Raw genomic sequence first — 23,741 nt, 5'->3', positions numbered from 1 at the left:
TCTGTTCAAATCACTTGTGCTTTCTCACCTTGATTACTAACTTCCCTTTCAAGGCAGGAGAGATTTCTAAAATGCTGTAGAAAGAATACAGAGAACAAGCTGTAAGCATACACAAATTAAAACACTTAAATTATTAGAATTGTCTTCATGCACTAAAAATGTACACGAGAAAGGAGATGAGAGGTATCATATAATATATATACAGTACTATATAATATAGTATTGTACCAGGTCCCAAACATGTGTTAAATATATAAACATTATTTATTATTTAAAAAACTCACTTGGACCTACACATAAAACCCTCCCACATATTCCAGAACTATCTGCCATATTATACATCTTTCTTTAAATATTATGCAAAACTAAGTAACAGCCAAGATAGAAATGGGTGGGCACATTTCCTTTCATCCAATGCCTGTGTTCACCCAGCAGTAAATAGGCATCCAGGAGTTAGGTAACTGTAATGCGGGTGGATCCTGGGAAAGGTCAGTGGGCATGGTGGAACTTGGTAGTGGACATTGGGGGAAACATGGGAAGTCTAAGCACAGGAGGCTTCCTCTCCCTGACAACAGGAATTATACAGGACTGCCTGCAAGTCCTGATTTTACACAAATATTTTAAAGTGACCAAAGCATACCAGCACTTTCCATTTTGAGTACTGTACCTACTGCTTTTAATATTCTGGTATGTATGTTGGTTTATTGTTTTAAAATCTTTATACTGGCTTTTAAGTGGTAATAGGTTACTGTATAAGGATTTGTTGAAACGAAATACGTGATGTCGAGAGCGCTGCTTGTGATTACCTAGTGCGTATATTTTTATTTTGTTTCTAGAGAACTTAATTGTTTGATAATTTCCTGCAAAATTGATGCATCAGACTGAATGGTGCAATACATCTCTGGATGATGACACAAGAGAAGCATTAGGGTTAAACTTTTAATAAGCATTGCACTGATGATGGATTGGGATATAGTTTTTGACATATTTGATTCCACCTGTATTATTGACATTGGGAGATTGCTAGAATGGAACTATTTAGTTATTCAGCATCATGTTTTCCCTAAAATACAATCCATCAATCATTTAACACCCAAGTTCCTAATATCTGCTGGGTACAGTGGTAGAGGTTATGTACAATGTTATAGTACATATCTTTCCAGATTTCAAGCCGGGAGTCATTGTTGCTTGTGAGGCAAGATACGAGTGCTTTAAATTTAACATTATTTTTACAGTACAGGGTATCGAGATTTTTTTTTTTTGCCATGTCGGCATGGATCGTGGAATGTTCTTGGCTTTCTAAAATAGCCTTGATATGAGGTGGGAAACTTGCAGCCTTTAATGATAAGTCAATGCTGCCTTCAAAAGGAATTTAAATATAACTTGTTTGCTTTTGATATATTTGAGAATATATAGCACAGTACAATATGCAGCCTTGTGTAATCTTCACTAAGTAAAATATGGTTTTCATGGTGTTTGTATGACTGTTTCCCACCCCTAGTCTTGATATTGTCATGCACTCTTTCTATTCAAAGCCTCCAATTGTTTCATTCTGACAAATCTATAGCCAATACTCCCTCTGACAAAGCCAGTCAGCTAAAACTTTTCCCGCCTCATGGAAACACACTCATGGACATAAGTGGAAGCCTAGTACCCAAATGAGCAAGAGAGACATTAGAAAAACCTTTTCATTGTCAGTGTAGTTAATAAATGGAATACATTAGGAAATCCATAATAATTTTCTTCTTGCAGTAGGCAAATGTCAATAAATTGCAATATCCACACATCACACTTTTATTATAATATAAAAGATACATTAAATACATCCTGACTAGTGAAATACATTAAACAGCCTCTGAATATAAAGTGGGTCACACAAATGGCACTGTTGAGGCAGTGCCATTGGAGAAGGCGGAAGAAATGTGGCACGAACAGTAGGTACCGGTATAAGCCATCTGTGGCTCTTTAGTAAGGTCTCACTTCTTGTTACGTGCAGAGAGGTGTTATTTACTTGCAAATTTATTTGTCAAAGGATTGCAAAAACATACAATGTTGCATTTGTGAAAAACTTGGCAAGAAGTCTACCACAGCAATACAGTGAAAACCATAGCCACTCTGGCATTGTATACAACAGAGCCACCTGGTCTGACATGTAAGCTCTTGGACACTTCTTACATCATCAAAATATCTACATACAGGACCCTGTTAACCATACCTTTGACTACCAAATATTCAGTTAAAAAGAAACTTGATTATCCAGAGCATAATTAGGCCTATGAAAAATATTACCCATGAGATCATATAATGAAATGTAATGAACTTCTGTGATAAGCACAATAACATTTTTATTTGACAGGACAATCATTTGACAAAAATCATTAATACTTTATATACACACACCGGTATTCATGTCCTGGATGATCAGAATTCTGATTAATTGTGTAAAGCAACATAAATATTATTTCTGCAAGCATGGCAATCCTTCAACATGCTTTTTTAATCAAGAGATCTTGTTATTTTTTCCAAGATGCTTTACTGAATTGTCATAAACTCATAATAATAAAGAAATGTGTAAATATATAAAATATATATATATATACATATATAATTAAAGGATTTTTCTTAAAATGATTGGGAGCAACTTGGAAAAAGTGAATCATTTGCAGAAAAAACTGCAACATATTCATACATATCCCATCTCCATTGTAAAACACCACCTTGTATAACTCCAGCCAATGCTTAACCAAACATAAGTAAGCACAAGACATGATAACCCATAATATTTGTACCCTACAATCAAATTAAATACAAACTAAAATCACAACTCTACTACAGTACATGCACACACACACACACACATGCATGCATGTACCCCCAACACATGCACACATATACCCCAACAATCCCAAATAAGTGAACAATATCTTGGACTAATCAAAACACTGAGCAAAATACCCACTTGTCCTATTTGATATCAACTCAGTACATTATGGTGGAACCTATGGTAGTCTAAGAAGGACAGAGAGAGGACTACATTGTAGGAACAAGTTACAACTGACTGAAGAAATAATTTACTCTTGCACATCCTGTCTTTAAGATTACATTAAGAATATGTTTTGTTATTATTATTTTATGAACTTGTTTAAAAGCCACAGGAAATAGTCAAGAAAAAACATGAGTGTGTTCACTTGATGTCAATTTAACAATACAAATGATGATGAAAATGGTTTTATTATTCACAGATTCAGTGAATAGTAATAAACAAAATAAACAAAAAAGAAAAGATTTCATGAGCAAAGTTACAGTATGTAAATGACTTACAAATACATACAGTACCCCTATTTAAAGCTTTATTGTAATGCAATTTAAAAATAAATGTAATTATTCGTAGAGGTAAATTCTACAGTCGGGCATTTATGGGGCAGTCAGGTAGCTATGTACTGGGAAACTGAAACAATGATTGATTCACTTAATTCAACTTCCACAATTACTACTACAAATTACTGAGCAGAATAAGGTTACAATAATGTATCCCTGTACACCTTCCTTGGTAACAAGCATGAGCATATAGAAGTCTGGTTGCTCTTGCTTTGTACAGTCTCGTTACATGGTACAATAAATTTTATTATGTTCACCTCGTCATTCCCGTAAGCTCATCCTACAAACATGGTAAATTCTTTCTGACACACAAAACTGTATTGTTGCAATTCTTGCAATAAGCTTAGAAATGCCATGTTTGTATTTCTCAACAATAATGAAAACAAGTCACGAGGGTCTTTCTAAATAAGCTCAAATATACGAGCACAATTATTCTTGAGTGCAGTCCAATAATAACTTGCAATTATATTCCAGTTCCATTACATGGCTATTATTTTTAGATTATAATTTTATTTATTATTTATTATTATTACCACCTGTATTATTATTATTTGCTTGTTTTCTTTTAAACACTAAAGTGCAAAAAAAAATTCCAGTAATTACGGTATTTAAAGAAAAAAGTTATCATCATTATAGTCAGGAAGTCTTTGGAAAAATACCACACTCTGACTCAAAACTATAATATACAGCCAAAAGACCACTTGTGCCTCACACTATCAATACACAATGGAAAAGGATCCTTATGGGTATCCCATCTAAGGCTGAAAATTGCAGGTCACATTTGTAAACCCAGCAGCTCCTACTCGGCTAAGGACCTAATAATGTAAGTAAGGCACATCACGAGCTGCAGGTATTAGAAGAAAACACCACAAACATCTATTATATCTACATAAAAAAAAGGAAAACAGGCTGCATCTTGAAAATGCTTGCATATCCTGAAGTTGAAACACACGTTTTGTCTCTTCCAAGTCCGCAGATGCTGCAGCTACTTTAACTAGGTCTTACTATTTATCAGTAAAAATGGCGGACTCACTTTTATTCTGTCTGATGAGAAATGATTCCAAAAGGTTCAATTTTCATATACTGTACTGATATATATATACAGTATATATATATATATATATATACTGTATATATATACACACAGTATATGGCCCCTTGTTCATGAATGTAAATATCCAACAGCAAATCACAGATAGTAAGTGCAATTGCCATTTCTGCTTGAGCAGTTCCTTCCTGCAATTACAGTGTGGACAGTCAAGGATGCACGAAGTCAAGCTTTGTGTCTCACAAACAAATGGAATGCAACACCAGTCATAATAGAGCATGTGTTCCAACTAATACAACACTGATACTTCCTTACACTCTATGATGGCATTCTTAAAAATTGTCTACATCCTCTCTGAGGTATGCTTTAACTACATTATGATATATATTTGCTGTATACTGTATTTATGTACAGTATTGTAAATCTGTGTCTGAGAATGACAGACAAGGGAAGGGGACAGGATAGTGGAAAAATATTTTGTAGTGTGTGTGTGTGTGTATGCATGTATGTAAGTACTCGTCTATTTGTGCTTGCGGGGGTTGAGCTCTGACTCTTTGGTCCCGCCTCTCAACTGTATGTATGTATGTATGTGTGTGTGTGTGTGTGTGTGTGTGTGTGTGTATAATCTCAAGAGGTGGATGGGTGTGTATTACGTATTTTGTTTGAAAGAAAGAAAGCAAATATTCTTCATAAGGAGTAATACCCAGAAAGATAGGTATACAATTATTAAAGATGTCACCTAGTACTGACTCTTCAAACTGCTTCAAAAACTATATTAATGGGTACTTCTTTAAACATGAATAAAAATAGTGATGTATTTAGGACATTGTCAAATGACTCTACAAAATCACTTTCGCATCATGTCCTTAGTTGCCAACAGTTAACATCATTTATGGTTTGCACTATAAGAAAGAAAATCCCTAAAGGGACTTGAGCTACCTACGTTACCACAAAGATGAGAACCACACAATCCAAAATTAATTGATGATGATTACTCTTAATTCAGCATTAAGGCCCCCACAAGAATGAAATATACTAACCCAAACGTTCTATGTTAAGAAATTGGTGTTGAAATTCTCAAAAAGCAGAATTCACCCAAATAGGAAAAATGTTGGTCTAAGATTAAGGGATGATCCTAGAGGAAATGAGCCATCATGATACAGACGGCTACATTGGTCAACTACTGTTCTCTTAAGTTACTTGGGGTGGGGCCACAAGTTATTTAATATTGGAGGTAAGACCGAGGGTTAGTTGTGTTAGTATTTCCTCTTACACGAGACTAGATTACAAACCTGATGTTAGTTTAACCACACAACTACATCTCCCTAGGACTAAACATCATTCTCTGGTATTAGTAATAAACTTATTTCATGACTAGTCACTAATCACAAGGTTGCCTAAGGTATTCTTTTTATTTAACGTGGCATGATAAATTGTGACACTGTCACTAAGTTGGGTGCATACACTGTCCAGGTGGCGATGCTGATGTATTTTCTTCTGTGATTGTCATTTTGTTCACATCTCCCTAGGAACAGGTTCAATTCTCTGGCATTAGTACTAACACTCTTCCTAGGAACATGGAACACACAAAACTCTGGTATTAGTAATAAGTTTCCCTTCTAAAATAAAACATTACTCTGGTGTTAGTAATACATGTAACCCTATACCTTGACTAGGTTTTCATAAATACTATTCTCTGGTGTTAGTAACAAAACTGGTATCCTGACTAGCAACTTGTCAACAAACGCCATTCTTCATTATTAGTAGCAAACTTAATTCCTTCATAGCCATTCAAGACAGAATTCTTCACTTATTCATTTCATCATCTATGGGAATATAATTATCATCACCACAAAGATGTGAATTGGTGTTAAACAGTTCTAATACTGATGATGTAAATGCACCCTTAAAAATCATGTGCAATCCATACATATTATCTCATTTTTCTAAGAGCTGCCTTCTTTCCAGTGGTATTCACAATACACACTTTGTAATGTCATGGTATCCAACTCTTAGGTTTTGACTGCTTCACAGTAATCCTCAATGAACATCATAAGTTTGTGACTAGAATAGATATTGATGCAAATCTTATATTTTTGGCCTATAAGTAGAAGTGATTAAAATTCTACTTTGTTGTAATGGTAGTACTTTTCAATACTGTAATTCAAATTTAATTAATATATAATAATTCTGAATTTACTGATTGGGCCATGAAACAACATTGAAAATTCAATGTCTGATGATTTAAACTCAAAGAGACGAGTATAAAAATCGGGGAAGAAGAAAAAGAGCACAAAATATTTAAGGAACTGCACTGCTATTTTCAGTACTACAGAACTCTTTACAGTTCTGCACTGCTGTTCACAGTACTGCACTGTAATGCTATTCACAGTTCTGAACTGCTAACTGCTCAAGTAATGGGATTCTTTTTAGGCTTCACTTGCAATGAGGTTGTGAATTACCATAGTTAGGCTGTGGTAAGCAGCAATCAAGGGGGATACGAGTGCACCCACATCATCAACATGCCGAGTTTGCTCTACAGTCAATAGGCACTAACAGTAACCATTGGCTCAGCTCAGCACTAAAACCTGTAAGAACATATATCAGCTTGGTACAAATGTCATTTAAAGATGTTAACACATCATTTGATAACTACATACGTGCATTACCTTAGCTAATTAAGTACATTATTTTGCCATCTTACATTTAATCTGGGTAGAAAAGTTTCAAAAGATAAACCAAGTAATATCTTAAGGCATAACCATATAATTCATTCACCTGGCATATGATCAATAAAGTGACCCATGGAATTTGGTGCACCGTACCACAATTTAAGTTACTGTAATTAGCAACTCACCACGAACTCTTCTACAAATGCCGATTATAACCTTCACTTGGGGAAGGCTCCTCAATGTGTGTTCTGACAGCTGTTTGACCTTCTCACATAGCTGGTCTACCACACACAATCATCACAATCACAATGGCCCCTCACACATATAAATTAAAATCTATCAGTTAAGTTAAATATTCAACCAAAATGAAACGCTCATTGCACAGCCTTCTCAAAATACCAAATTCTAGTGAACATCTTTTCTCACAATGTTTCAACCTCTTGCTTACACAATCCTTCACTCTCTATAACCATTATAAGCTAGATCTAAAGATAATGTTGATTTTCTTTATACCTTGTACACATTCTGTTATATCTGATATTACAAGTTTAAAGAGATGACATTTAGAGCAGCATGTGTACCTACCAGATTAAGGGAGGGAAGGGTGATTGCCCTATTATTTGTGAGAACACTGCTGTTATTAATTACTGGACTGTTTTGTAATCTTAAAATATAGAAATGATTTTTCTTTGTGACTAATATAAGAGTTCATTTAATTTGCAATGCAGTCATATCTAACATTAACCTAAGTCAAGCAATCACTAAGAATACAAATTTGATTAAACTAAACATTTAACTTAATTAAAATCTTCCAATTTTCATCTGCCATATAAAAATAGCTCTACTCCCCCTTGGCATCTCGGAGATAAACAGCAAGAAAAATATGGTAGTTAAACATATTACATAATCTTGCATGTTTGAAACAAATCCCACTGAGGGATGAATGATAAGCTTAAACTTGCATGCCATGTGGTGCAGTTTCTCAGGGCTGGCTCTCTTATTATATCCTTGCTAACACACTCTGGAAAAGGTACAGTATCTCAAAGTCTATTTAATCGCATCTTGATTCTACCTCGTGCTTTACATTCCACTACCAAACTCTCAAGTCTCCTCCAGGTATATATTCTCATTTTTATAACAGCTGTACTGTACTTGACAAGCAGTGCATTATATTGCACTGTACTTGACAAATACTGTATTATACTGTACTATACTTGACAAACACTGCATTATACTGTACTACTGTTCTTGACAAGAATGGCTCTAGTGTCATTGCATTTGTCCATTCGTTATACCTTACTTCAGCTGCCACTTACTACAACTGATCCAGCACCTGACTAGACTCCAGATCCTGATAAAGAAAATATTTCCCTGCCTAGCTACCTTCCTTTCCTTGTTGCAAGAACATAACAATTATTTTAACTTTAGTAAGAATAACTCTGAAAATAATACAATTCCTGAAGGACTGTTCTGACAAGATGTTCACCGAAGTGTTTTGAAAAGGTTATGCATATCGCACACACATTTTATTATATAAATATATATATTTATTATATACTGTATATATATAATATATGTGGTGGGCACAGGTGTTCAGATGCGTTACAGTGTGCCGTATCGAGTTTAAACTGACCTGCTGCACAAACACGAGTAACAAAGATCAATTGGGTGTGAGCAACATTTAGAGGGCACATTTAGAGGGCACATTGGTTAAAATATCATCTTGGTCTTAAAATACATTATGGTGTAGAAAATGAACAGACAAATCCCTCCCCTCCCAACACTTACGCGACTTACAATGTTAGAACAATCTATACACGTGTTTATTCCAAAATTAAATCATCTTTGACAGTGTGTACATGGTTCAGCAGACAACAATGAAAAGTAAAAGATACATTTGAAGTAACGCATCTTAAACTTGGGGGGGGGGATGGTGGCTAGTTATTTACATAAGCCATTGTTTTGGTTCAAACTGATTGTCTTCATTATTCAATTCTACAATTCTACCATGTCAGTACAGTATTCCATAGAAAAAATCAAACTGCTCAGATGATACAATTTGGAACTGTTAAAGCAATGATTTGTCTTCAATATTGACCAATTAGGTACCTTATCTTTCATTACACATGAAAGCAGAAAATACTCCAGAAAAAAAAATTACAAATGTTAAAAGTCTGATACAGCAAAAGTTGCAAGAATGAGGTGGTAGGCGAACAATCCATAACATTCTGATAGACAACATAATACAACACTTTGACAGCTGTTTCTGTAATAATGATAGTTTAAATTAAAATAAAACTTGAAAAGGTCACGATACAAATGACTTTTCCACTGATTTCCTTGTTCACCAAATTATATTTCATTATATATTTGTATTCTCAACAAATTTTTCATAACATTTAATTAGACACAAGGAAACAGTGATTTCGTTGTGGAATGCCATAAGTGGGATTTCAAGTATTAACTAGTACAGTAATCCAGAGCCAGGCTAACAGTTGTTATATTGGATAACAAACAACACTTGAGGTCAGTTCAGCATAAACACCCTAAGGAACCCAATAATGTACAGTCAAATTGGTGTTTATTTAACCTAACAGGTAAGCTCGTGGAAATATATACCTGAAAATTGCAATTATTTGCAGACTTTGCAGTGGCCATGAATAACAAATGACCCTTACTCTACTTCTGACATGACTCAGGCTTAAAAAGTTATTCATCAACATTACATATTATCCCACATCTTTACACGGTAAATTAGGGATAGCCTGATAATGTACTAAGCACAACAGTTGCCATAAGCCACATGTGTTGGACAATAACAATATGATGTGAGTGATTGTGAACAATCAAAGTGTGGGCACACACAACTCTACCAGGCACCAAGCTTTAAAAACTATGGTAATGCACTTTTACTGCTTCATCATGTTACTGCAATTCCCCAATTTATCAACAACAATTTACCTAGAATTCGATTATCTCGAAGAAAACACCTAATGGCCTAGACAGTAACTAACATTAGGGAGTATAAAATTGTTACGGGATCTTAAAGTCAAATTTAAACCAGGTTGTCACCAGCCACACCGAGCATTGGCATGTCAACCCACGTGAGCAAGTCCTGCACATGGTGAGGGGTTATCACGTAGTAAAGTGTTTGGTTTGTGTGGCAATATTCAGACTAGACTATTATTGCAGCTTCATTGTAACATTTGTACACATATAAACACACAAATACACACACACACGATGCAATCGCACACACTCACAAGTTTGGTAATCATGTTTCTTCTGACTAGACACCACTAGGTACCAAATCTACTATCAATTAATGCACTCAAATATTAAAAGTACATTGTATAGTAATAACACACTCAAAATGTATCTATAGTCTGTACTGATATGAGCAAAGAGGCAAGGCTTCTTCAAAATTTGGTTGTATACAAAATTTCTTAACATCAATTATTCTATCATTGAACATTAAGGCATTTCAAATATTGTCTGTAGATACAAAATCTTTGTTTGAAACAAACTTTGGGTCTGCCTCCATTACATTTAGGCACTGTAAAATTTATTTCATAAAAACACATCTACATTCAAAATATATATATGGTAATAACCTCTGCAGTGTTGGACCTCTTTTTCATAAGTGCAAGAAGTCAATGCACTCCTTCCAACATCTAATAAATAATTATCAACAGAGTGCTGAAGATGGTAATAAATTAACCCCCAGTCTGTGATCCCGATAGAGAGAGGTAAGTGACAAGCAGTGCACCTCCTCAATGGTAATATTGCAAAAACTCTTGCAAAGTGTAACAGTTAAATCTTTACTGACCATCATCTGCTTGTGAATGCAAGTCGTCGTCATCATCATCATCTTCTTCCGTGTCTTCGGCAATGACCAGACCTTCGTTGTGATCAGATGAATCATCCCTATCCTCTTCTCGATCGGCTTCATCAGGACCCCCATCCCTGCCTTCACCACTTTCATTTTCTAAGCCATTCAAACCGGGTAGCCCTTTACCATCATCCATGTTCTCGCCATTATCAGCTCTTCTACCCCCAATTGGCAACATTCCAGCTTCTTGAGTCTCAACCTCCACCGGGTGATGTTTCCTAAAGATGTAAACAAAGGACAAATTTAAATTCATCTGATAAATACTGTAACTTGCTCTCGAGTGATAGTAATTCAAAATGCCATTTGAAATTATATGGATACAACTTCTCACACAATGAAGGAACATTTAGTTTCAAGATGATCACTGTTTGGTTTCAGTCACCAATGGAAAAAAAATAAAAAAAAAAGGCAAGGGGGATTGTCCCTTCTTACTGATGATGCATATTACATCATCACGGGTTACACTCTCACTGTTGAACCATCCACTAACAGTCCTTGCGATAATCTTGTTCTCAGACAAGAAATCATAACCGATTCTAATTTCCACAAAATATCAAATGCTTGCACATGACTTTCAAGAATCTAAAAGTAACATTAGAAATTAGCTATGCCGAACACAGATCAAGAAACGAATGGGGAATTTGCCTCAAGTAATGCACATGTAAGCAGATTAGGCAACTGGATATTATACAACAGTGATTCACAGTTACCTACCTAGTATGTGTTTTTAGATTATCCTTCCGACCAAAAGCAGCAGAGCACCACGGGCAAGGAAAACGTCGTGGGTTAAGATGCTGCTTCATATGGCGTCGGAAATTTGCTATATGCTTGATGGTGGCGCCACACAATTGGCAGGTCAGACTCTGAAAATTATATTGTCTTTTGAGTATGAGTATTCAGACATCTCTCTACATTATTCATCATGGGTAATTTGAAGCATGTACTAGCTTAGGAATACAAACTTTTTACAATTTCCACCAACATTTGAAGATTAAATCAAACCGTGAATAAATGTATGAAAATCTAAGTACTGTATTATCTACTGTTTATCTATTAGTATCAACATTCATTGACTTATATGAGAGAAAATTAGTTTTGAGTAAATGAAAAGCACCTCCTTAAGCTTACATATTATTTTGCTTCTTGAGGTATAATATAATTTGTCCTTTAGGAAGAGGATGATACACAGTGAGGCAGGAGTGACTTACTGCACCAGTACCACTGGGAACTTTTCAAACTGTCCCTGCAGGGTCATGAAGGTGCTCAGGCAGCACCAGAGATATGCATTTCAACCAACCAAGAACAGCCATGAGAGGTCTTGAGAAAACATACTAAATCTGTATGCAGATGAAAAGTCACAATAAAGTGGCTTTAAAATGTTGACCAAACCACACACTAGAAATTGAAGAGACGACGAAGTTTCAGTCTGTCTGTCCTGGATAATGGTCCAGGACGGACTGAAACAGTGTCGCTTCAATTTTTAGTGTGTGGTTTGGTCATCACACTAAATCCTTCTAGAGCCACTAATGACATCGCAAAATGATTGCTGTAACTGGCTCTCATAAACAACCCATCTTCTTCCACTGTCCATATTTGCCTGCACCACCAGGTGGCAGCTGGACTAGATGGGTAAGCATCTTTAAGCTTGTCTCTGGTTCCATCTTCAGGAAGCAGAATATAGTCTAGGGTGAGCTCTGCAGCATAGGCGAGTTTCCTTCCTTATTTTGTGTAAATTAGGTTTGCTGCTGCAATCTACACTGTACCGTATCAGAATAAGCAAGCTTGGAAAATAGGCTTCGAGTAAAATATATGAAAAGAACCCTTCTGAGCTGGATTTTCTACCACTTCTATTCCTGCTCTATCTGTCGATGCACAGATAGGGCAGGAACTACCAGAAAGGTTTCTACCTGTAAATCAGGATGCAAGCAAAAGTGCTCAGGTGGTAGCACTGGAGGTTGGGTAAAGTGCTGCCACCTGGTGGTTTAGGTAAATATATACAGTATAAAGAAAAAAATTGGTAGTTTACCAGTGCTGGCTACAACTGTATCAAGGGTCATTCTGTGATGTCGTTAGTGGCTCTAAAAGGATTTAGTATGTATTCTCAAGACCTTTCATGGCTGTTCTTGGTTGGTTGAAATTTATAACTCTGGTGCTGTCTGAGCACCTTCACGATCCTGCAGGGACAGTTTGAAAAGTTCCCAGTGGTACTGGTGCAGTAAGTTACTCCTGCCTTACTGTGTATCATCCTCTTCCTAAAGGACAAATTACATTATACCTTGAGATGAAGCATAATAAGCAAGTTCAGAAAACAAATCAGAATGCAGAGGAAAAAAAAAATCACGAAAAGCGCACAATTAAACATTTTAGCAGTACCCGTGTAGTGTCAGTTCAAAGAAGCCCACTCACCCGAGACTCCTTGTTGGTGGGAGATGGGACTTGTTGCTGTTCCTGTACAGTGGTTGGGATGAGTGGGGAGAAGGCGCGATCCTCAGCCACCAGACTTATCATATGGCGGTAGCTGGCCAGAAGAGGGTTGGTGAGATCACCGACAGTTCCTCCCAGTTCACTGGTAGTATCATACATGGGCAGCAGAGAAGGGTCTGTGCATTTGTCTGTCTCTACTGAGGTAGCAGCATTGCTGTCTGCATCCAACTCACATTTTATATTTTCTTTGGGGATCTGCTGATTAAAAACAAAACTTAGTAAAGGAACAAGTACATGGTCACAGTACTGCACCTACATTAATTTGTATAATTAAATCTCATGTCACTGTAAATCCCTAATTAATTGTACATCTGGCTTTGTGGCTTTATACCTGGACACAAAGTCCTCTCATACACCTTATCTGCTAGGAGAAGCTGGGTACCTTATTTGAGAAATTCTAAACAACAGTGAAGGAGTAGAGTAAATGGAAAGAATAGGTGGACACATGCAGATAAACACTATACAGTACCAATAACACTGAAAGAAAGTAGAGATAACATTTCTGAATTATTGCAATAATATGAAATTCCTTCCCTCAAATCATATAGGGTAAATAAATAATAATTGGCCCACAAATTGAGGAGTTCATATCAACCCCCATTCACCCCTCTCCCATACATAATCACGGCCAAGTATGCACTGTACAAAGTACTGTAAGTGGCTTGGCTTGATCTAGTAATGAAATGCAAAATCGAACACCACTGGAGAGCACCACACAAACAAAGTCACAAAAACTCAGATCTGGACAAGACATCTCAGATGTAACAATGAACACCCACAGCCAACCAGGTGGGAGGAGGTGAGAGAGCTTGAAGGAGTGAAAGGTTTGTATGGTGATGAGCCTTCTGGAGAACTTCTGCTGTTGCATTCCTGAATTGGAAATTCAGGAAGGTTGTATGGTAGCAGGGCTAGAGACAGCTTCTCAAGATAAACATGTGAACCCTCTACCACTGCCAACAACTGAACAAACTAGACACAAGAGAACATACACCTGAGGGCCAAAAAATGACAAAACCTCTGCCAGACAAGTCAACAAAAGGGAAGGGAGGCCCACAAGTAAGCACCAGATGAAGTCGAGTTGCTCAATATCCAAGTGCAAGAGTCAAACAAGCCTCATTAAGATAAATGAATACAAAAAAAAAAAAAAAAACAGCGTTGAATGTAATGAAATGCTCTTTTCTGGGCAAGACTCGGAGGCTTCCCGGAGCTATCTAGGCTGATATTGGTATTATTAGACTTTGGCATCAGTCAATGTGAATGGAGTACATAGGCCTACCGGGGACCATGAGCCAGAACCTGGCCTCCTTCAGAGAGGCATGAAGAGCAAATGGCCTATAGAATTACACGTGATTTGGAGCATTCTATGTCTGCCATTGACCGGGTCAGGCACCCAGAAAGATAAGCATCCCAAAACAAATCTCTATTCTGGTTGAAACTACTACTGAAAGTCAAACGAGTGGACAGAAAACAAACTCCCCAAAGAAAAACAAGCAAACGAGCATGACGTCACCACTTGCCACGCCGCTGTCTGCGCAGCTTCCCCCTCCCTGGGAGGGGGAAGTGGGATCCCCAGACTCCCCACGCCAGCTACCCACACCTTCAGTTCTGAGGCTAGATGTCAAAACACACGCAAAAAAAATGCAGACCGGAGGGAGGGAGGAATGCCGGGGAGCCTCTGGGTCTTGCCCAGAAAATGGCATTTCATTACATTCAACACTGTTTTTTGTAGGGGGGTGGGGGGGGGGGAGCTCATTTGGCTCCCCGGAGCTACCTTACCTAACCAAAGATAAGAAAAAATTGGGACGTACCCGGGAGACAGACGCCATGAGCCCGAAATGTGAAAACAATACAACGGGCAACCCCGAATGACCCCACTGACGACCCGGGAAACCCAACCCCGAAACAGGGAAGCAGGGATCCCGGGCAACCCAAAGCACGTCCACAGCAATAGAGGCTAAGGCGTGCAGGCAATGGTGGGGAGCCACTACCGGACTCAAGACGCACCCCCAGCCAAACCAACCAAGCAGCTACAACCCAAGGACCCCTCCGGAAAGCAGACGTCACCTTTGTCACCAGGCAAGAATGAGACAGTTGCAAACGAACAAACTGAACCCCAGAACCAAAAGAGCAGAAATCTTTGTGCCCGAGGAGAGCATGAAGCTCCCCTACCCAACCTCCAGAAGCCAAGGTCGGGAGGAAATGATACCGAGAGAACAACCTAAACCAAAGGGGCCACTACAAACCAAGGGGGAAGAGAAAGAAGACAGCACGCTGTCCAAAGACCAGGACAGCTCAGGCGGTGCAGGAACAGGCCAGAGGTGAAAAATGCCCAAAACAGCTTGGGAAAACAGCGCAGAAGTAACAACAAAGCTGAAAGCACGATGCAGCGGCTCCGCCAGTGCCGCACAATATGAGGTGACAGGATTCGGCAAAAGAAGACTGTCCTGAACCAGCACGAGAGAAGGACAAGACAACAGTAACAAAAGCGAAGGAACCTATGCAGACACAAAAGAACAGAAGGACTGCCAAAATCTGCAGATTGCCGCCAAGATAAAGCACACAGGTGGGACACCATTAACAAAGCCACCTGATCATCACATAGAAGGCGATTTACACGAGTCAAAAAGACCAGACGCGAAGACTCGAGGAGAAGATCAGACCAGCAATAAACCGTACTAGACTGAGCTGCCAAAAGAGGCGGAACCGCGGGAAAACTCCTGGGTTCGGAACCTGAGCAAGCAGCCCCTGAAACCAAAACTGGACCAGCTACCCAGGGCCAAGAGGACTACTTCCCCCTTATAAGTCTCCGAGCAAGCTAGGGCCAGGAGCAACAGCGGAACCCTGAAAACCCGACAAGGAAGCCAGCGAAGCAGCAGCTGATGCAAGGCCCCAGGAAGTCGATCCCCACGAACACGACAGAGGCGAAAGGGACGTCCCCAAAGGGTCCCAAACAGATGACGAAGCCAAACCCAAACCAGTGGTTAGACCAACACGGCAACTACAGGCTCCTGCACAACCCTCGAGCAACTGCCGGGTGACCTGGGAGCAGGGTCCAATGGGGCCCAAGGGCCCCATGTCAGCCCCTCTCCAACCCCGGGAACCTCCAAACCAGGACCCGGGACTGAGTCGTCCTCCAAAGCCCCGGCCTCACAAGAAAAAGCCGGGGCAGTCGGAAAGGCAGGAAGGAAAGGGGCCCACTGGTCAGACCCGAGTACTTGGGAGATTACTCCTGGCTCGCACACCACCAGAGAAGACTCGCCCCACACCACAAGGCACAGAGCAGAGGACAGAATTCAGCAGCCAGAGCCACAACACCCAATGCCATTCACATCAGCCGAATAACTGAAGGTGTGGGTAGCTAGCCTGGGGGGGCTGGGGCTCCCTCTCCCCCTTCCCAGGGAGGGGGGGGGGGAAGTTGCACAGACAGCAGCACAGCAAATGGTGATGTCATGCTCGTTTGCTTGTTTTTCTTTGGAGAGTTCTGTCCATTTGTTTGACTTTCAGTAGTAGTTTCAACCAGAATAGGAGTTTGTTTTGGGATCCTTACCTTTCTTGGTGCCTGACCCAGTCAATGGCAGACATAGAATGCTCCAAATCACATGTGCAATTCTATAGGCCATTGCTCCTCGTGCCTCTCTGAGGGGGGGCCAGGTTCTGGCTTGTAGTCCCCGGTAGGCCTATGAACTTCATTCACACTGACTGATGCCAAAGTCTAATAATATCAGCATGGATGGCTCCAGGGAGCCGAAGGGGCTCCCCCCAGAAAAGAGCTCGATACACTCCCAGTTGTGCAGCATCTCAAAACACTGACACAGCAGTGCTGTTCCTATTGTATGGATCACCTGAGATATAGAACCAATAGGTGCAGAACCAATGAGATGTGACACATATGCTGCTCTCTCGGTGAGGCTGCAACTTTATAGCTTGTGTATTCATATAAACTGCCCTAGGAAGGTTTAGGTCTGTAGCAAGATGTGAAGGCCCATTAGACCTCTTGCTATGACAGGTTCAATAAACCCTTAATCCAAGCCTGATTGTACTGTTTCCTAGCCTTGAGTCCGAGCATTCTGGCTTATAGGCCTGCTGCAGTGCTCTCAAATTCTTTTTGTTCTGTAAGGAGGTGGTGAGTGCCCCAGTGTGTGTAGTCCGAAGCTCCTAATGAACACACACTTTGGCAGAGGTTACTTGTGCACTCCTCAGTTTGCAATAGCTCAGAGAATCCTCAGGTCTTTGTACTGCAAAACTGCAGTCTAAGAAAATTTGCATGTATGTGCATATGCACAATCACCCTTGAAAGAGAACCAGTGTTTGACAGGAACTTTGGCATGCTAGTATTGTTGTACAATGTTAATGCAGCACTGCAGATATAACATTAAAAGGAAAAAAACAATCTTTGAAAAGGCAGCTTGAAATGCTACAAGCTTCCAATACTGTGATGGGTCTGGAGAGACGGCACCCTATCCTCAACACAATTTTTTCCATTTTGTAATTTTTTGGGGTAAGATTATTACATGAAATGAGACTATGACAAATATTCACATACTGTAATCATGAGTGATAAAAGACCCAAACACTAGAATTTGGCAGTGCTTACCTTTCCATCCTTCACATTCTCTTGGCTGTTTGATGGCAAAATATTTGATGAGAGGCCTTTACCTCTCCTGCCTTCTTGGGGTTCATGATTCTTTCTTCGAGATGCCCCTCGGTTACCCTCCTTGATAGTTTCTCCAGCATCCCTTTTACTTGATGAAACTTTAGTGGGAGTAGAGGTAAAGAGAGTTCGAGGAATTGCAATGGACTGAGGGACAGTATGAGCAACGGACTGAGCAAGTGTTTGAGCAGCAGTAACAGATTCCAGGCCCTCAAGGCATGAGCGCAACTTGGATTCTGAAAGAGAGAGGTCCCAAGTAGGGTTGGGAGTCTGGTCTCCATCAAGGTCATGTTCAGGAAGGTCTGCACAACTTGAATCCATTAACTGTTCAAACCCATCATTATTCTTATTATTACTGGATTTGTTTATGGCATGACCGTAGCTGTTAGCTGGAGACAACAGTGATGCAAAGTTGGTGTCTAAGCCCTTAGACTCTACATTACTAGTGGACAGACGGGGAACTTTCTTTGGTCGAGGATTATGGCTATGAGGTGAAGGGGATGCTGGAGAAATGGGGGAAGATGCTCTCTTTTCTCCTGTGCTGGTCTGATGATCCCGTTGTGAGACATCTCCAAGGCCTTTGATGCGTAGACTCTCAGCAATCTTGATGAGACCAGTTAGTTCACTGTTTGCAACACTCACCTGATAGAAAAATAGTTTGATTAGAATTCACTCAACCCATTGAAGTTAAACTTAAGAATATTGTCTGGCTAGGTATTGTGCTTTCAGCTTTCAAAAACTATATAACCAACTGTATTCAAAACATTCACATACAGGTTCTTATGATTAAATAATTATCAAAAGAATGCACCAGGCCAGGAAAACTGTAGCACCAAATTTGTGATTAATTTTCTGGTTTGTAAACATGAACCATCAACTACAAAGCAAGTTTTTTACCTCCCCGCGATAAATGAACTCCAGCAGAGCCTCAAGCTCAGCTTGTTTGACGTCCCTGAGGTATATGAGCGGATGTTGGGTAGGTAATCGGGTAAATAATTGGTGGAAGTAAGGGGAGCATGCAGCCAGAACGAGCCGGTGGGCGGGGTAGCTGCCACCGTCGCATAGTAGTGTAACATCTACAAGCTGGTCCTGAAAGATAGTAAATATGACAGCATCTATCTTTCTATAACAATAATGACTTGTTTTCTGTGGTTATTCCTTACAGCTAGAATCTTCCACACATATTTTAAATGCTTTTTTAAGTGTTTTAATCTCCTTAAAAAAAACATCAAATCATTTAAGGCAATTGTTAATTTAAATTTACATATCACAACAGTGAAGTGGTCTCCACATGCTTGCCTCGAGGCAAAAGAATGTGAAAAATTAATAAAGTCTTTCCCTAGTAAATGCATACAAATGAGACAGAAGAAGTGAAGAAATATGATTGATAAATATACATAAGAAATGAATGGCAATATAGGATTTATTGAAATGGTATCTGTAATGTAGAGTTGGGAGAACAGAGACCACCACCCTATGGTACTGTAGTGTGGGAGTAGTCAAAGGAAATAACTATCAATAGGGAAAAGCTTGTACTAGCTTTTCCTTATCGACAGTTATTTCCTATTATTGTTATTGTACTATACCCTGTTTACTATTTTCCACAGTAATAAATACTCCCATAAATAAGCAAGGTTCATCTTTTCTCCTTTATATATATATATAAAACACAAAATCCTATTCCTTTTATAAAGGTGATCCAACTGACGTCAAAGAGAGTTCACAGACAGAATGAGTGCAGAAGGATAGTGGCATTAAGTTTTTTAATATTATCATGCCTAGCCTTGGAGAATGAAAGCTATCAGAGTTGAACATAAAGCTACATAGATGATAACTGAATGACTGAAGATGAAAGGGGTTGGGAAAGTCATATTTTTAGGGAAAATGAGAAGCTACTTTCTAAGCAAGATACAGTACTCTGATACTCCATAAGGCAACATAACTAAGGGTCCCATTGGAAAGGATCATGACTGTCAGGGGCAAGCCAAGAAGGTGATACTCTACAATGGCCCAAAAGGAGCCTTATCAAACACCTATGTTTGATGATATTAGTGATAGGGAGGCACTGGAGAAAAGCTCAGTCAGCCACAGAGTAGCCACATATTTGAAGACCAAAGCTTGTATTTTCTCTGAATGTTTTCAATTTCCCATTACTACTCACTCTTAACCAATGAATGCCAGAATCTTTACTCTGCCACTTCCCTCCCCAATCACACTTAAGTTATTTAAGTAATTCAGTCTTTTTGTCAATGGTAAGCAAGTTTTTTCCCTTACGTACTTGATTTAACATTACAACTTTAGCTGTCCAACATACTAGTAATTTCAACTTGTGAAAATGCTATTGTAACAAGACTTCACATGATGTTCACACACAAGGAAACACTTGGTCAATATGTGTGCACTTACAGCAACTCGCGTGGCTATCACTAAATGTCATGGATAGATGTGGAGTGCACAAGTTACTGTAATAATCTGCAAGACTGAGAAGAGCATTCTGAATTGGTTTGGTTATGTTATGTTGACTGAATGGATGATTGATGGTAAACTGGTGAAGACAGTATTTAAGTGAATTTCAGGGTAGCAGGAGATGAGGAAGGCTGAGAAAAACATGGATGGACACTGTGAGTATACTGTAAAGCGGAAGAGGGGTAACAACCCGCCAAACACACACCAAAACTACGACGTTGGTACAACGTTCGAACAAGTTTTAACATCTAACCAGTTATAACAACCAATATAGCAAGTTGCAACAATGTTCTAATACGTCATGTTAAGCCAAGATGTAACAACTTTATTACAAGTTGTAACAAGCGGAAAATAGAGACAGTTTCGGTTTGTGTTTACAGGGAAGTGTTGACAATGTGTGTGGGGTTACAGTAAAGGGCAAGGCTACATGGAAGTAGTCTGTACAATGGTAGTAAATGTATTATTTTTATGTACTGTAATGTATATGACAATTAATGGAAAGTACTATACACCTGGTTTGATGAAGTGGCAAGATGCTGTCATGAATGATCGCTGGAGTGTTGTTTATCCCTGGTGATCTGTATTGTATTGTGAACGATATAATAAATAGATCAGTGATAAATGTTTTATTTAAGAGATATAACTTTTTACTACGTCATTTTTTTTTATGCTGTCCCTTTCCACCCTATGACAGTGAGAATCAGGGTGACTAATATATGACAATGTATGTATGTATGTATATATGTATAGTACAAATAATACAAGTACTGTACCTGTACAGCAAAACATTTTTAAATACAGAAGTGTAATCTATTGCCTGTAAAAGAGTAAAAATATATTGTCTGCTGGATATTACTTTATGGTAACAATATGGATTGAATGGCAAACATTGTTTGGAGATTTTATAATGCTGTAATGAGTTACATATTCTGGAGGTTACATTTTAATTAGCTACAGTAGTAAAAATTATATCTTATTACTCTGACAGCTTACTTGGACTCGAAGCTGCGTAAAGACTTCAGCAAAATTAGAGCGGTGATTGTTCCAGGTTAAAAGGAACTGGTCCGCCCCCATGACTAGATCTGAAAATGAAAAACAAAGGATACATACAGCTTTTCACTTATAATAAATTATATAAATTATATAAATGACCAATTTTAACCTGGTTCAATTATTCAAACATTAACTTAATTACCTCTTTCACTTCAATATTCAACTGTACAAGAATGAATACAAATTATCCTTCACCACAATACTTAACTTTTCTTTCCCACCTAGAAAAATAATAATTTCTAAATACCCAGTACTACGATGTTCAACCAGGTCCTCAGGTATACTTTAATGAAGTCTGGACCAGGTACAAACTTATCTGTCATGACAGCATTAAATATCAACCTACTGACTTGCAAAAGTGCCTCCCACAAACTCCCACATTCACACTAAGAATCTATAGGAAAATCTTATTTGTTCAATTTTGTTTCAACATAATTAAGTGTATTTTGTAATTTTGCACATAATGATGATGTTGAAGATTGTCACAATTATGAATGCTACTGGGCTAAGATGCCTGTTTCCACACTCTTAAGTTATTGACTTTGTAGAAAGGTAAAATATGTATACTCTTGACCACTATATTAATGATTAATCAATTTTGACTGATTTATGTCCCCCTGGGTTAAGATATGCGAGACTGTAAATACTGTCTAATTAATGGAACACTTCATGCCATACCTGCAGGATACCCAAGATTTACTATGTATATAAATGATACTTATAATAAATATAAAACAGTTAACAAATAATAAAATAAATAAAAAATCAGCAATAGAATAAATTATTAAGACAGTGTATCAAAGTAAATACAAAAATAAATAAAATGCATATATGAGGACAAAATATAATACACATACTAGAAGTATTAACAATCATAAGGACAACTAAATTTAAACTAAAAGAAAAAATCTAAAAAAAAACAAAAAACAAAAAAAAACAAAAAATGGATCACACATGTAAATATATTTATGTTAAAAAGATGAATATAAATTAAAAATAAATGTATTGTTAAAGTGAGACTGACTTAGCAGGACTCAAACTCTGATCCACCCTTTCATTTACCAAGTAAGGACAATACCCACCCCTCCTCCCTATCACTTGACCCCTCATCCCCTTGCTTATACTACACTGTGCAACTGTTCTCTAAGCACATATGAAAATGTATTTATGCATACTAATTGTGATTTGTAAGTAAACTTTATACTTTATTTAAAAAAAAATCACTTGCATTACCTTTGGTGGTTGAATGTACAATAACCCACTGTGTTTGTTGTATAACAGTCCTCTAACACTGTCCATGGAGGACACACATGATAATAATGTGGTTAATACTGTAATTGAATTGCTACATCTATAGAACATGTACCAATTAATCAGTCACAAGAATATTTCTCCAAATCACAAAATAGAACAAAGATTTTATTTAATATAGTAGTTGACATATCACTTAGTGCTAGGCTTCTCATCTTGACAGCTGTATAATAAACTATATAATATGGAGAGAAGTTTTGTGAAATTGCAACTCAAAAATTATAAGGATGAGGTATCCTTAAATATAAATAAATTCTGCCTTAGATTTTATCTAAATTTAGCACAGTCCCTTGATTATGGAATACAATGAGACAACTGTTGCATGTTCTATCTGAAGCGTAGTCTAAAGTATCGCCTTACATAGAGGACAAGTTACACCATCACTATGCAGTATATCAACATATTTTAACTTGATATGACTCCTAAACATGTTAGGGGGACTGAGTGTTCGGAGTGTACTAGAGAACAAGCGCTCGGGGCCCTTTACATTTTGCCTGAATGAAGGAATGTGGATTGTTTTGGTTGGTCCTGCAGGACGTAGCAGAAGCTACTGACCCCCGGGCCACGAAAAACCTCCTATTATGCCTTCTATTCAATGTCCTCCTTACGTATTTATACGTACAAACATGCACATTAGCCTCCCTATTTACCTACCGTTCATTGACGAGAAAATAGTAATAATTAAACAGTGTATAATTCACATTTTTGTTTATGGATTCTCTTAACCACAACTTTTGTTGTGGTTTTTGTGGCTATGTGAAAAGGAGAATTATTCCCGACGCGCCT

The 23,741-nt window shown here is 38.2% G+C and overlaps 1 protein-coding gene across 2 annotated transcripts; it reads right to left on the bottom strand.

Annotated features, from left to right (window-relative positions):
* Positions 1-1,778: 1,778 nt before the first annotated feature.
* LOC123753159 (protein tramtrack, beta isoform) lies at positions 1,779-23,738 on the bottom strand. Of its 2 annotated transcripts, none has more exons than XM_045735149.2 (7): positions 23,610-23,738; positions 21,585-21,673; positions 19,023-19,214; positions 18,069-18,767; positions 13,397-13,672; positions 11,705-11,853; positions 1,779-11,208 (listed from the first exon to the last, which is right to left on the bottom strand). In XM_045735149.2, the coding sequence occupies exons 1-7, from the start codon at positions 23,614-23,616 to the stop codon at positions 10,920-10,922; spliced, it is 1,701 nt and encodes a 566-aa protein (XP_045591105.1). In that variant the 5' UTR covers positions 23,617-23,738; the 3' UTR covers positions 1,779-10,919. The 2 variants fall into 2 exon arrangements, with proteins under 2 accessions (XP_045591105.1, XP_069166545.1); XM_069310444.1 differs by lacking the exon at positions 23,610-23,738 and adding an exon at positions 23,443-23,510.
* Between the last annotated feature and the right edge of the window lie 3 nt (positions 23,739-23,741).

Source organism: Procambarus clarkii, chromosome 67 (genome assembly GCF_040958095.1).
Source record: "Procambarus clarkii isolate CNS0578487 chromosome 67, FALCON_Pclarkii_2.0, whole genome shotgun sequence".
Lineage (NCBI taxonomy): Eukaryota > Metazoa > Arthropoda > Malacostraca > Decapoda > Cambaridae > Procambarus > Procambarus clarkii.
Note: the sequence above shows the minus strand (reverse complement) of the source record. Positions and strands in the feature narration are given on the sequence as shown.

Bases quoted from the DNA above. Each gene is read 5' to 3' on its own strand.
- LOC123753159 (XM_045735149.2), bottom strand. The intron at 19,215-21,584 runs GTAAGCTGTCAG...ACTATCTTTCAG, and splicing joins TTACGCAGCTTCGAGTCCAA to GACCAGCTTGTAGATGTTAC. The intron at 11,209-11,704 runs GTAGGTAACTGT...TTACATCTTTAG, and splicing joins AATCTAAAAACACATACTAG to GAAACATCACCCGGTGGAGG.